This window comes from Phytophthora infestans, genomic scaffold, assembly GCF_000142945.1.
Source record: "Phytophthora infestans T30-4 supercont1.27 genomic scaffold, whole genome shotgun sequence".
Taxonomy (NCBI): domain Eukaryota; phylum Oomycota; class Peronosporomycetes; order Peronosporales; family Peronosporaceae; genus Phytophthora; species Phytophthora infestans.
The window spans coordinates 746,829-762,696 of record NW_003303732.1 but is presented as its reverse complement, the minus strand read 5'-3'; the positions used below and the strand labels follow the sequence as shown (position 1 = coordinate 762,696).

Below are 15,868 nucleotides of genomic sequence, written 5' to 3'. Positions count from 1 at the left end.
CAGGGCTGGACACGAACGAGTCATCTCGTTCCAGGCCAGGCAGCTCAAAGCCGCCGAACGGAACTACCCTGTCCACGACGAGGAGCTCCTGGCAATGAAATATTCCCTTGTGAAGTTTCGTGTTCACCTTCTGGGCTCCCGGCCCTTCGTGATCTACACAGACCACGCGTCCTTGAGGACGGCGACTAGCTCGCATCACCTCTCCCAAAGGATGGCGATGTCGCTGTTTTTCTTCGCGAAGTACAACTTCCGCGTCGAATACAAGCCGGGCAAGCTCAACGTGCTCGCGGACGCCCTCTCTAGGCGTCCTGACTATGAGTTGGCCCACATCACACGGGTGACAACGGATCTATATGATCGGATACGCATGGCGTATCGGCACGATGTGGCTGTCGCGCCTATCGCCAAGCCCCTCACGGCAGACACGAGTGTCCGACCAGCTCTCGTCGCGACAGCGCTCACAGCTCCACCAATATGAGCTGAAGGATGGCCTCCTCTATTACCGGGAGGAGTCCAATGGATCTCCACGTGTGGTTTTACCCAATGACGAGGATCTGAACTTCGATTTCCTCGCGGAGGCGCACGCCGCGCCATCCAGCGGCCACTTGGGCCGCGAGAAGACCTTTCTGTCGGTCTCTCAGGCCATCTGGTGGACCCACATGTACAAGTGGGTCACCCGACACGTGAAGATAGGTGAAACATGTCAGCGGGTCAAACCCGCAGGACACTCTTCGGCTCCACTACAGAGCCTACCCGTACCGGCTGACTGTTGGAAGTCGATGAGTCTTGGCTTCATCTTTGGGCTTCCCGCCGACGGACACGGCAACACCGGAATTTCGGTGTTCGTGTGTCGGCTGAGCAAGATGTACCATCTTGATTCGGTTCCCGTCGCTGTTACGGTCAAACAGCTCGCAAGGTTGTTCGTCGATGACGTGTTCCGCTATCACGGTCTCCCGGAGACGATTGTCTCGGACCGAGACCCGCGGTTCACTGCTGCGTTTTGGAAAACGCTGTTCCCTTTACTGGGAACTCGTCTGCAGATGTCCACTGCGGATCATCCGCAGACGGACGGCTAAACAGAGCGCGTCAATCGAGCGCTCGAGGGCAGTCTGCGCAGTGTGTGCGCGGGAGCACCACGTACGTGGTCGGCGTAGCTTCCAGCTGTCGAGTTTGCGCTCAACAACGCGGTGCACGCGTCCACGAGGTTCACATCGTTCTACTTGAACGGCTCCCGTCACCCGAGAGTGCCTATCACTCTTCGAAGAGATACTGACTCCTCTATTCTAAGTGGGGAGAGGCTCGGAAAGCCCTTTCCTTCCAGGTCTCGGATGTGCGACCAGTTTCGCTGCGGAAACAAGCGGAATCGCTTATGGATACCAAGCTGAGCGTTGTCAGCAGGGTTCGCGATACCATGGCAGCGGCGCAGGATAGACAAAGCGAGTACTCCGACAAACATGGAAGAGGAATATTTAAGTGTATTTAAGTGGGGGGGCTTAGTGTTACTAGACACGAGGGGCCTACCTCTTGACACTGTTAGCTCTGTCGGCAGCAACAAAATGAAGCACCGCTTCATCGGACAATTTGCTGTCCTGGCCAGACAGGGTGCGTCGTACACCATCGACCTGCCAAAGTCAATGACGACGCACCCGACGTTCTATGTTGGACGTCTTAAGCGGTACTTTGATCCGCAGGGGGTTGCTGACTCACAGATCCACCTTGGCCCAGCTCCTCGAAGCGAGGGCCTGTCACAGACATCGACGAGGGCGTCGGAGCACGCACCCAAGCCTCGGTCGGAACGGCAAGGCTGCGGTTCAAGACCGTACGCCGGAGGGGCTCCGTCGACGAACGGACCCCGGGGCCATACGCCGAGTACGCCGGGTACGCACCATACACGTACGTCTGGGAGTGCGTCGAAGGCGGCTCCGGACGTGGCAACAGAGTCTCGATCCGTCGGATCATGCGGAAGGCCTCGCTCAAATCGGACGAAGAGGTCTAGGCGGCCCGCAAGACGAGCGAGCTCGCCCTGATTCCCGGCCTAGACGGCAGCATCACCGCCAGTTTCAACGCCAAGTGCAATCTTAAGCACGAGGACACGTTGACGGAGGCGGTCAACCTCAGGGCCCTGTGTCGGACCCGCAGCCGAAGCACTCGGACGAGAGTGGCGTTCGGGAGGCGCCGAGTACTCGTACTTGTACGAGGGCACCTCCGCCCATGCTCGACCGGAATGGAGAAGTCCACTTCCACATGGAGCGGATCCTCCAGGAGCAACGGCGTCGCGGTAAGCGACAGCTCCTCGTGAAGTAAAGGGGTTATGCCCACTCCGAGATCTTGTGGAAACCGATTGAGCGGCTCCTATTTTGGCTGCCCGAAGGCTGTCGCCATCTGGGAGCAGAAGCGGCGGCAGCTTCATAAGTAGTCAGAGGCTTCTTGCCCGAACGGGGTACAGACGTTGAAGACACTCCGTACCCGCGCTCATCATGAGCGCTAGAAGCCGCGCGCTTCAGGGTGTCCCTTGGCAGCATGCGCTTGCTGGCCAAGTTGGCAAACTGAACACGAAGATCACGCTGGTCCAGGATGCGGGACAGCTGCCGATCTTCATGAAGTTCCCGTAGCTCCGTGGGTGAGTACTTGAGAGACTCCACCCATGCTTAAAACATATCCTCACAAGAACGCCAGGTAGGACAGCTCTCGGAACCCAGGGGTATCCCCGAAGTGGATTGAGACCACCTCGGTTCTCGGGCTTCTTACGACAAGTCGTAAAGTCCTTAAGGGGGATGCGGTGTGGCGCGAGAAGCACACACCGAGCAGCCTCCAAGCCGTCAGCGAGCAACTGCCCCTTGTAAGCAAGGGCACGTTCCTAAGTGCCCCTAAAAGTGTGGCCGCCCACAAGGTCACGAGGAGCGGCGACAAGCTCTAGGAAGAGGTCAGCCCCAGAGCTCTCCTCGGGAGGCCAATACCCTCTTGCGTTGATAGCAGCTCCCGGGCTGACGGGTGCCACCACCGAACCCCCACACACACCCTGGGCAGCTTGGAAGTCCTCCTGCTGCTGGTCAAGGTCATTCGTGATCTCCCGGGGCTCAGAGATAGCACCCCCTCTTCCTCCCCCTTCTCCTCCTCTTCATCCGAGGAGTCGAAGAGGCCCCGATGGGAGAGCCGAGTCTCCTTCCCCTCGCGGAGAGGCGACTTCGAAGCCGTACGCTTCTTAGAGGGCTTGCTGCCTTCGGCTTTAGAGGCCTTAGCATGCGCAAGACCCTCGGCAAGCAAGATATGTTTGCGAGGTTTCTCTTCCTCATCGCCACCAGCTTTGGGAGTGCCCTTAGCCTTGACGGCCAGACTCTCAGAGCGCACAGACGGCCTGGGAATGTGTTCACCTTGATCACTAGCGAGCGACTGCACGCTGTCGTCCTTGTGCTCACTGAGCACTGGGCTGTGCCCTTCCGCAGAGCTCGCAGGAGCATCGTGCGTGCTCTCGGACACGGCTTCGTCCTCACTGCCAAAGTCAAACTCATGTTCAACGAACCGAGGGTTCGGACGATTGGCTGGAGAGGGCGAGGGCGACAGGCTGCGGCGCTTGCTTGCTCGTTTACCCACAGCAGCGTCACCCGAGGAACCTATCGCCTCGGATATCACCTGAGTAGCCTCCTGATGTGTGGAGACTTTGCCGCGAGGCTTAGTGCTCTTGGCTTGCGCTTTTCCGGTGGCAGCCTTGGAGCGTGTCTTCGCACCGCTCTTTGCTGCACGAGGCATGGTGAACGGTCGAAGTGGAGACCAGGAAGAAGAGCGCACAGAGTGCTCGAGGCTCTAACTGTGAAGTGAGCCTCCGCCGCGCTCGCGCGGCCAAGTCGATGGTTTTCGACTTTGAGAATGAAAGTTTGTGAAGAACACTTCTTCATTCTGATTGGTCGGTAAGCCGAACCTAAGTGGGGGAAGATGTAACGGGGTACGTAGCCCTTAGTGTATTCCTGACTACATGAAGTATGACACATCATACTTCGGGATATTTGGTACAAAGTACTAAGGTCGTCCAAAGCCAACCATTGGTTGATGAAATTGCATTTCTATAGGTGACTTATAGTCCAAGCTTTATCTACCTATAAAAATACTTAGTTTACCATATTTCTTAATTATGTCACTTCGCTCTCTTTATGGAAAGAGGGGACCTGTGAACTGCCGTTCACTGAGAGTTTGTATACATTTAATGTGCTACGCTGGAACACCAAAGTTTGGAGAACACGTTATCAATTGTCCAATCGCATACCGTATTTGCCCCATTTAGGAGCGCGACCAGTACTCGAGGCCCTCAGTGAGGGGCGTTCTTTACGAAGCGGTAGCTACATACAAGTACTATCATCTCTGTATTGGTATACCCAAAAGTAATTCGATCCAAATAATTTGATTGAGAGGGTCTCCCGATGATATTGTTATTCAGAGGTACTTAACTATTGATGCCGTCCATTATGTAAAGGTCGATTAAACAACAATAACAGTGGCTACCTGCTGTTAGCTCATTAGTTTCCCCACAAAAAGAGGTGGCAAGCCTTCAGACCCCTCCGCATTGCATGTAAATGCAATAGTAAGGCGTTATTTTAGCTAGCCAGCCCACCTAATGTGAGTCTAACTCGAGAAAACGAACCGAGAGGTGCGACTTTGTCGTCAAAACTTTCAGTGGTATGTCTTCGAGAAGGTGTTTATACTTCGGGATGTTTCTAATTGTTGCCTCCGATAAAGCGCACTGAAGCTGAATGGAAGACGATTAACACAGAACCCCCAAACATATTCACTGATCGCCCTTATTGATGTCAAGCTGTATATGAAGACTGCAAATTTTAGATCAACTGGATATTTATCGAATTGCAGGCACAGGCAGGATTCCCGTTACCCCCCGGTAATCTACAGTATTGAAAGTGAGGTATCACCATGATATTAGTCGTGGCATTGATATTTTTCACCGATACTCACATTAGCGTAAATGTGAATTGACCCCCGATTCAAATTAACTCGCGCGAGTCAAACTAAATCGACTCTCAACTCAACTTAACTCGCGCGAGTAAACGTAAACCTTATGAGGCCGCATTAGCTGTTTACTATCAGTTTTACTTAACTTTTCTGCTATACTGAGTTTAAAATGTGGCCTAGACAGTCTTCGTGGAATAGTACCGCAGATGCGTCTTACGCATTCATTTCAAGCGCAGTCATTTCCTGCTCAAAGTGAAGTTGTGCGTACGTTTTAGGAGCAGTAGCATTGGTACATGTATACTGTTCTGATATCTTATTGTAAACACTGATCACTTCTTTATAATGCATGTATATCAGGTCGGTTGGAGGCTGGTTCTACAACGGTACAGTCCAATTGCAAAAAAACATACGGAGCCCATAGGAGCGATCTGTGAATAAGTTTGGGGGTTCTGCGATTAACGTCTCCCAAGCTGAATCACATTTTGAGCCCACAACCTGGATCTGGATTTTCAGCTTCGTGTCCGTCGTCGTTGTTCATTCGTTCGACTGTTTCGCGACGTGGGTGGGGCCTTAGACGAAGGCTTAGTGGGCGAAGGTGTACCGGTACGCGGTATTGCAGTGTTGGGCGGGACTGATTAACGCCATCGAAAGCCGGCAACGACGGCCACCCGTCATCTGGACCAGATTCTGGTGTCGTGTGGTGGGTGCAGCTCCCTTAAATGATTTCTTTATATATTTATAAAATGCGGCTTCCCGACGCTTTCAATACAGAGAGGATCGTCTGTAGTAGTTTATTTATTAAAACGGCCCATCGACGCTAAGAAGAATTTTGTGGCGCGGACTCCGCCGAATTTAAGTATGTGTCAGGAAAACGTCCTAGCTTAGGAGTCCTAGGTACATGTAGGACCTAGGTGGCGATGATTACTGTCCTGTAACCCTGGCTGATCTGGCATGTGTAGTTCTGTACAGCCTATACAGTATAGAACGTCACTGACGACTCTGTACTGCACAATGTGGCTTTTGAATGTGAATCGCATGGATTATATTAGCTACAATTCTGGACACAATTATACGGCTACCTCGTTGACTCAACACTCAACGGTTGAGTGCCCATAACTCTGTCACTTTTTTTACGGTGCGGCTCACACAAGTTGCAAAACTTGCTTTGGAAAAAGCAAGGATGTGCTAACGCTCGCGTTTTTGCACTTTATAGAGAGGCTCACACACAAGAAAGAAATTAGGAGAACGAGTGATTTACACCCAACAGTACGGCCTTCCCACACCAAAAACGGGTGAGCACCCATAGACTGTGCAAACACAACACGCTGTGGAGGAATCACAAATAGATTTGCATGCCTTTGCACGCTGCCACTTCTGCGCAGACGCGCCACAGGAGTCAAATAAGACCCAATCAGAACATAACTAGAGCTGTCGAAAATAGCCCAATCAGAGCCAGCCACTACAGCCCAATCAAAGTTCCCACATTTCTCGATTCAAAAAATTGAATTTTTAATTTTGAACTTCACAATCTACTCGACCCCGCTATGCAGGATGCCGAAGCGGATTGACTGGAAGGACGTGGCGCTTGGCATCTCCGCCCTCGACGCCGAGGGGGTGCTGAGCACCTTGAAGACGTACGAGGTGACCAAGTGCAACCAACTGGCGAGTGTGGTGTGCCCAGAGGACGCCACACACAAGATGTTACCACCTACTGAAGTGTGCGTCGGAATCGTGTAAGTGAGCGAGCCTTCAGCCTAGAGGTGGTTTCAGCGCCAACCCTCGTACGCAGGGTCTCTGAGATGATCCGTGAGGAGCTTCTGTATGAGGGCTGACGCGATCCAGGTGATATTCCGAGCGCTGGACTCGTACGTGTAATTTCATGTCCAGCTAAACGCATTCAAGTTTCCCCCAACGCACGCAGCGAAGAGGGTATCGCAGTGAGTGTTAGACGGGCGTAAACTACGCCAGGATGGAGTTTGAGGGATGGCCGTACGGTGGCTGGATGGTTGACACCACCCGTATGTGGTGTCAATGTAGCTACTGGTTCAACTTTGGTGTGTGCGTGCACGTCCTCTTCGCGCAGCGAGCCCTCGAGTACATGGACTGTCGCGGGCAGGAGATATTGGTTACGCGCGGCAAGCAGAAGAACAGTAGGGAAGGTCTGAGCTCACGAAGCGGCCATCGTGGTGGCCGCCCACTGGGTGTTGGCCCAGCGTTGACATATTGAGATCTTGCATTTGCGCCCAAGCTATTTAACTAGCGCCGGGATGCCTTTTGCATTGTATGAGTTGATCCGGTAATCCAATCGAGGACTTTTATATCATGGACAATATAGTGTGTGCTTTTCGCTTTGACAATATATCAGAAATAAAAGCGATCTTTAAGAAGAACCCTTCGATGGTATTCATACCCAGCCTTTTTAGTAAAAAGATCATCATCGAAATTTGAGCAATCTCGCAATATCAAGGCTGCTGGTCCTTCTTTTCTGCATGAAGAACTTTGAATATCGAATCTTTCTTGACTGTCTTCAGAGAAACACCTCGCATGTAGAGTATGCGAACAAGATATCACTACACGATACCGTTGAGATACGAAGTCGTACTCTATTTTTATAAACGCTGGATTTAAATTCGCTTCAACTACGTCTGTGAAGGTCGCTTCTTCCGACACTGGTCGCACGCGCATTTGAACCAGATCTTGTTACCGTAAGAGATCGTGATCTGGGCTCCAACGTCGACTGTAGCTTTCATACGGCACAGCACCTTAACCTGCGTCTTATTCTGCATTTCCACGAATTCTACGCTGGAGCGGCACGAGTGCTTCAAGAATCTTGCGGTAGTTCCAGCAGCCAACGCCTCGATATACACAACGTTTCCACGCGTGGTTTTCTCGTTCAACGTCGTGGTGAAGCCGCTGTTCTGCTTCATGGCCCCCTCGGGTTGGCCCCGCATTTATTTTTGCGCACTTCTGCCAGCTTCATTCGTATGCCAGGGATTCACTACAAGTCCTTCATTGTCTTCGCCTTCCAGGCGTGCGCAGGATAGATGCTGGTGCCGCTGCGAGTGGGGGGCGCGTCTATTCTGATAGCGTTTCTTTCTTGATTTACTAACGTGGTAGTCAACCTTTCTTAACTTGCGTCTGTGATACTGTGTCTCGCGCTGTGCGAGCGTCGGGACCGCCAAAATCTCACGTAGAGATACCAGCTGATATAGAGTGGGCTGCCTTAATTCTTCCTGCTGCTCTGTCTGCTCAGGTTGGTCTGGAGTGTCTGGTTCGTTGGCTTCAGCCTTTTCCTCGGATTACAGGTGTGCATACTCCACATCCACCTCACCTCCACCTTCTTCGACTTGTTTTACTTCGGAAAAAAGACCGCTAGCCTTCTTTTTTGTAAAACTTTGTCGTGTTCGTGGACATGAGAACGACGGCGTTCATTCTGTACAAGTCACTCGAGGCGTCATCTTCCACACTAGCTCGCTGCAAGATTTCCTTCGATGGATGACCTTGCGCAGGGGTGGCACCAGTCTTGTATGGAGCGGTAGGAGCCACCAAACAACCAGGGGGAGGCCTGGATAGCTTACTGAGCGCGGCCATCTTGAGCTTCGTCTTACCCTTGGTTTTAGCGGCTGCTACGGTGACTGGCGCATTTTCCTCGTATGCATCCTCTTCCTTGGACTCGTGGGCATCGGTGGGACCGTGATCAACGGCCGCAGCAACTGTGGTCGTTCGTAGTGACAGCGATCGGGGCCGCCGCCTTGTCGAGCGAATCATCCACGCTCGTAACAACAGCAGTCCTGTAGCCCCGAGAGTCGCCGGCGACATACATCTGAGTGTAGTAGGTGATCGTGTCCCCAGCGTACAGCTTCATAGGCGGAAGCTGCGCGGAGGACAGCCCGACCATGGCGGTGTGTAGGGTGCGGTGGCTGGCGTCTTGAGGCCAGAAGCCAATGTTTGCTTCCAAACAACGAGCAACTTTTGGGTCACATTCAAGTAACACACATCATCCGAACAAGTACTGCATTTGGCTGACGCGGGTGCGGCAGCCCCATTAGCCCTAGCCTGGGGCCCCCACGGTCTGGGTCTATCAGAAAGGCCGGGTCTGTTGCCCCGCCCCTGTTTTTTTGTGTTGGAATCTTGATGTGTTGGTCAAATCGGTTCGTGTGAAAATAAGGTTATCTCGAAATTAGAAGGTGGTCACAGTTTACGGCCACTAGGGATTGAGAGCTCAACGTAGTTGCATGGGGGTGTAGAATCTGTAGCTTACGGTGTCGTTACTGTAAGTGTATTAAAACAATGTAGCTATAAAACAGAAAGAGAGCTCAAGGAATCTTGACAAGGATTGTATTTGGGAGCCACAGATTGGATTGGAAGAGAACTGGCTCAGTCTGACAGCAACGTTTGCCGCAAACAGACTTGAAAGATGAACTTGGCCAACCATTTGGGAATCTGCGCTCCCTGGGAACATGCGTGTTCTATTCATTCTAGCTGTGACTTTTACTGGTCTGCTGGCCTGTGCAACTGCTTTGGACTCGGAGAAAGCTGCACAGATTTCCAACGAGCAAGTACTCTCGGACCGCCAGTTGATTGACACTGTCACCAAGGAAAGCAAGAAGCGCTTGCTGCGAGTCTACAAAGATGCTGAAGACGGTAGCGAAGACTCCAAGAACGTGAGAACCACCGCTGGCTCCAAGCACGCCGACGAGTCGGAAGACTCTGAAGACAGCCAGGAGGAGCGATTCTCGCTTGTCTAGACGTCCAACCAGCCCCGATACTACTGGTGGTTCCAGCATCAAATGACACCTCGCGATGTTCGTCGGGAGCTGGATTTGAAGGCGGACACGATTAATCTCTTTAAGCAATCGTTCTACATGGGTTATGTCGACTACTACGAGGATCACTGCGCTTATGCCGAAAACCGCAAGGAGGACTTTTGCAAGGCAGACGACGTTTAGCTCAGAAAGACGACGTAGAGAAATTAAGTTGCCTCCGCAGCTATAAGTACTCCAATCCATTACATGTAGCATTTGTGTTTGTAAGTAATTCTCCCTCTCGGATTTAGGTCTTCTATTTACGGGATGCAAGTATTAATACGAGTGCAGGTATAATAAGCTGCAAAGCGTTTCTATCATTCCTACTGAAAGCACTACTACTAATTATAGTACTACGTCACGTACCTGTACGGTAGTACACTACAGTTCTTTTACGTACTTCTAGTAGTAGTACTACGTAGCAGTAGTTTTTCCTGGTACTGGAACGAGAAGTGCATGTGCTAGATTATCCTGGTAGTGCAACGAGTAGTAGTAGAATTTGCGATTATTTGCATACACCAGAAGTGGGTATCGATTCGGTACAACTATCAAATGAGAAGGTCTTGTTTTCCTACCATTGTGTATAAACTTCACAATTTTCAGTCCACAGCAAAGGTTTGGCATGGATACATGTATAAACGGATAGAAACTTGGTGTACAAAAACAATATTGCCCACTTTACTCCTCGACGCTTGTTTTTAGAAAAAAATACTTTTCTCCAGATTTTCTTACACGGCTAGGTGTTGTGCACGAATATCACTGATATAAGTAGATCTTAATAACTCTAAAGAGGTCTGTAAACGTAGCTGTCGATGCCGTTGAGGTGTGTGTCGAGCGGCAGAAGGATAGGATCTCCAGACTGGTACAATTTCCCGCCCCCTTACCGAGTAGCCTGTCCGACTATCAATAAGTCCGTCCGGTTCCTTTCTTGCTGCTTTTTCCTGCGTTTTCGCATGGCCACACCCGGCCTGTCTTATACAGCTTCGTCCCATCTTAGGCTGATTCTCAACCGGCACGACCGCACCGCAGCGCATGGCTTTGTAACGTGCGGCCGCATCGGTTGAGACCAAAACCAGCGACTGCGAGCAATCAATAACGACGGCTGGTGGTTACAAATAAATATTATTGATCTCAGCCGGCACATTCCAAGCCTCCACCAGCAAAGAGTAAGTGAACCTGAACTACATGTATACGTTTTTACTAGCAGCTCAATAGCCATGTTGCTGCATACAGAATAGAGTGGTTTAGCAGAAAGCTACGAACGCGTGACGCCCGTTTTTTTGTGAGGAATGCCAGAGACGAGCGTCACACGTTCGCTCAAGTGATGTAGCTACGACTGATAAGCTTTCTACAAGTCGTATACAAATGTATATCTATGCACTTTAACATCCGAATACTGTAAACCACAAGTTGGTGGAGCACAAAGTTCCAGTGCTCTTCCAGTTTACATCTTGCACCAGCAGTCACCAGCCGCCGCCCATGGAGTCTTCTCGCCCCACCAAGAAGCGCAAGACACAAGTCCGCTTCGATGAGGACGACGACGATGCTCTGCTCAAGGAGGTGCTCGCAGCGAATCCATTTGAGGTGGAGCGTGGCGGGAAGACGGCTACATGGGCAGCCGCGGCCTCGGCTTTGGCGCTGGATGTGGATGCAAGGCGATGCCGAGAGCGCTGCTCTCTGCTGCTCACCGACTTCAAGGCCAAAATGGCTAGAAGTGCAGCAGCCAGTGGTATCGATAAATAGCACACCGAGAGGGACGACCTGCTCGCCGACGTGCTAGAGCTGTTCGAGGACGCTGATACGGTGGAGGAGGAGAAGAAGCAGGCCAAGGAAGCCAAGCAGCGAGACGACGAGCGCGCAGATGCAATGCGGGACGAGGCCATGACCGGAATGAAGTAGAGAACGAGCAAGCGTGACAAGTTCGCTGAGCTGATGGCACACGTCAAAGAACGAGATGAGTTTGCACGTACTGCGGAGCTCAAAAAGGTAGCGAACGAGGAAAACCGCATAGCATTAGAACGAGAGCGTTTAGCGTTAGAAAAGGAAGAGCGCATAGCATTTATTGAGGTTATGCGAGCTATGGCAGCTCGAATTCCGCAGTAGGAAAAGCGAGCGCTACGTAGGTTTCGAGTGATGGCGGACTAACTCCGAAGAAACGACTGATCTGGTTGGGACTAGTACAATTTCTAAAGTTTGTCAGTAGAGCAGCAACTAGGTAGTACTTGCCGACAGGAGAAAGTAGGAGCTTGAACGAAACCTTCATATCCACGTACGGCCACAACCCAGTTACTCCACCAAACCCCCACTCGACAGATACAAACACAGCACTCATTGCACCATTAAAGGCTATTTGATCCCGCGAAAGGCGTGAGCCTTTGAAACCGACTTGCAGTGTAGGCCGATTTGGGTAAGCAGGATCCCCGTACAAGCAGTACGACTCGCCATGCACGCTAACAAGACGCTGCAAAACTTCACTTACTCGTAGCAGGTAGACATCATGCCGACGACCGAGAACGGGGCCGTAGAAGTCGATGAATAGTCCGTAGGGAGCCATGACACCTTGATACTTGAGTGCATGCTTGCGCTTGTGCCCATTATAGCACTGCCGTTAATTGCGCACTGGTCGGGCGATGCCACGCACCGTGCCATCAATGAAGCCGATACACCTGTCGATAGGACTGCCGCGTGCAACGACCGCTGCAGCGTAAGATCCACACCTTGATGAGCTCGATATGCCGCACTCAAGGGCAAGAAGCTTGCTGCACTTAGCGTAGATTAGGTCCACCATGAAGCGAAAGATCGGGCACAGCGCACTGGGCGACCTGCCGAACATCACAGCAAGATCCCCGTACCGTCCAGGGTACGCGAGCCGGCGCAGCAACACACAGAGCCTCTCGACTTCACCAACGCGAAGGCGGCTCGGTAGCTTGTAGTCTTCCTCAAGCCGCAGCGCCTTGTGCAGCCGAATTACGTCACACTTCCAGAATCGGAAATTAAAACGACAGTCTCCGTCGCTTAATGCGTTGAAATTGGAATTACCCTTCAGTGTGAGGACTGGTCGTGGAATAGGAGATCTGGCGAAGAGCACAGCGGCGTCCTCGACGAGGACGAGGTCCAGAGCGGTCGCTGCAAGGACTAAGCTCTGTTCGAGCATCTTGACTGGCTTGCGTGCTTTGCAAATGTAGTATACACCAAAGACTGATAAGAGCTCGCGTTCGCTCTGCAAAATGTTCGCTGGCAAACCAACGTGTGCGGCAGTGTGATTAGGGTTGTGTGATTAGCGCTAGTCTACAACTCGCACAAGTTCCTGCTGCTAAACCACTCTAATGTCATCTCCCGGACGGCAGCGCGTACGCCACGAACTGTCTGCATTTCATCGCTTCTGTTATCGTTGCTGACCAAAAATGATGCGAGAACAGGTAAAACCAAATAAACAAACTCGATTTCTGCAGCTTTAAGTAGTAGATGTAAGTTAGACATGGTAGTGAACGAATGTGTACCTCGCGAACGAAAGAGGAAGTGATCTTTTTAAGGTTGAAGCAGACACCCCCATATGATCGTGAGTCACAAATCATTTTGATTGGTTATTCTTCACTCGACCCCTACACTCTACTGTGCGGCAAGTTTAGCGCATGCGGGCAAATTGCCGCATGAGCGTCTTTTTATGAGCTTCGTCGCATGCGACCACCTACCCCGTAAGCCAATTAGAAGACTCTATTTGTCCTCCTGCGGCCGCATGCGGTCTATATTTCCGGTTGAGAATGAGCCTTACCGACCGCGTCTATCTTTCTGACTCGACCTGACTATGCCAAAATTACAAATGTATTCAAAAGCGTCACACAATTCACTAGCGCCCTGATTGGGCAATATTTGATGACCTGCGACACTGACTGGATCTGTTGCACGATCAGACCGTCTCTCGGACTCGCGATTGGACGTGATGTAAACATTTCTGCCAAGCACGAAACGCACCGATTAATTGTAAACACCAAAGCGAGCTGTCTCGACGATTAAATATTTACATTTAGCTATGCAAAACCTGTCTTATGTTCATCAAATCGGTCACTCTAACAACCGCTTTTTGTAGGGACTTTGCGAATAGTTTTTTTTACTTCTCCTGGCACGAAGGCGCGCGGCTGCACGGTCATTGCACTATCTGCTCTCGTGCACCACACCCTATGAATGCATGCGCGTACGGTACATAGTCTTTTAGTCACTTTTATTGCATGTAAATTATGTTTTTGTTTGGAATTATAATAAAAGTAATATTATAGCAAAACCAAAATATTAAATATCAGCTTTTTAATATTTTGCTTAAATAATAAATATTAGTCTTTTATTACCGTGCTATTGGCTAATGTCTGACGCACGTAATTGGCTAAAACAATATATTTTGCTAACTTGCTCACAGTTTGCAAAATGGTGGGTCCTACGTGCAAGCAATGCGAGGCGAAGATTAACCCGCTCCTGCTGAGCCAGCAGCGGTCTACGACGGACCCACTAGCGATCTGCGTCTGCTGCGGGAAGCTGCAGTACGGCTACGCGTTCCGTACAATTAGCGGGCGGGACATCGTTCGGCGCTGTATTGCATGCGAGAACGGCTTAAAAGCGACCGATCTCTGTGAGAAAATGTCCCACCCACTCCACCCTTACCAGACTCAGCGCAGGTGCACCCTCATAATAGTTTGGCTAATGTTATAGAATCGTGGGCCCTGAATGGTACCGCCAAAAGTAATAATTAGAGCATCAGCCCTCGCAAAGAGACTGCCCGAAACGCCAAGCACCTCGAGCAAACGAAGCAGTACAAGAGCAAGTAATTTTAAGAAGGAAAAAATCCCCTTTATTCCCCTTCACCCATTTATCTTTGTTTTTTTGTATACTTGCGGATACAGTGAGACTTGGGGTGAGCATTTAGGTCGCACATATGGTAAACTGGCTATGGCGCTGTCAGAAGTGTTGAAACAACTAAAGAGCGTACCGCGTTTTATAAAAAAGCTAGCTCATGGTATCTGCTGTGGACAGCCTCCAGCTGGCCATCCCTATCTGCATACACGTACACTCGCTCACTTGGGCTAAGGCAAGACCACGCTACCTGTATCGTCAACGCTCACAGCGTAAATTCCACAAATGTGCGCTAGCAAATTAAAAATACCGTATGGAGTGAGATCTACGCGCGACCAATAATTTGCTGTCTACACTGTGGTGTAGCGGGATCAGCAAAATCTGCGAGATTGCCAGATCCAGCTTACCAACTGCGCCCAGACACGACTAACGGAGGGGGTCCCCCGATGATCCGTGTTCTGCTGAACTTTCCTCACCTTGTGTACCCGTCGGTAGGGCGGGATCTTGCTCTCTCGGTAACTTCCGAAGAGTTCAAGTGGTGAAGCTTAAGCGTCTTGGTGAGACGTGGGGATGGGGTGGAGCAGCAGTGGAAAATCTTCACTCTGCGTCCGTGGATGGTTCCGAATCCTAAGCGAATACTCGAGCTTATGGATCCGGGGCCTAGATCGTGGATCTGGCCGTAGGGTTGCCTTGCGGGTGTGATCCCTTGCCTTTGTAGTTCCTTTGCGTTGTACTTGCCGCCTCCTGTGACGGGATCTTGAGAGTTGAGATCTTCTAGGGTGTAACCGACCAAGTAGTAATTCGGTTAACCTGTTGGATCTGCACGTGTATAGGAAAAGCTCACTAGGGTGGAGGATCTGGCCAATGTATTATCCAGTTATCACTACCAACACTAGGTTCGCAATTCCCAACCTTCTCCGAGCTCGTACAGCCAATGTAGTTCCGGTTCTTGAGGGCAGGAAGGCACTTGCGTGTTATCGTGCAAATTGAAGTCTGTATTGATACTTAAGCCTATACCTGCCTGGATTTCTACCTTCTATGTCTTTCACTTGCTAAATCCCTTACCAGGCTCGGCTGCATGTCCCTTCTTCCCTTGACCCATCATCCCAGCTGTATTATCTTCAGATCCACCGGATCCATGGCGTAATCATTATGGTCACCCTATTATGGGTACACTCATCCGGATCCAGGTCGCTTGGATCCACTTCACTGTAAGTGCACACTCGTCGTGGATCTGAGCTCTCCAATCATCCAACATCATCTGC

General features: G+C 50.9%; 1 protein-coding gene across 1 annotated transcript; it reads left to right on the top strand.

The window, feature by feature from the left end:
* Positions 1–9,416: 9,416 nt before the first annotated feature.
* PITG_12719 (secreted RxLR effector peptide protein, putative) lies at positions 9,417–9,704 on the top strand (the record flags this gene model as incomplete). The annotated part of the gene is made up of 1 exon (XM_002900072.1): positions 9,417–9,704. One exon carries the CDS (start codon positions 9,417–9,419, stop codon positions 9,702–9,704), a length of 288 nt encoding a protein of 95 aa, XP_002900118.1.
* Between the last annotated feature and the right edge of the window lie 6,164 nt (positions 9,705–15,868).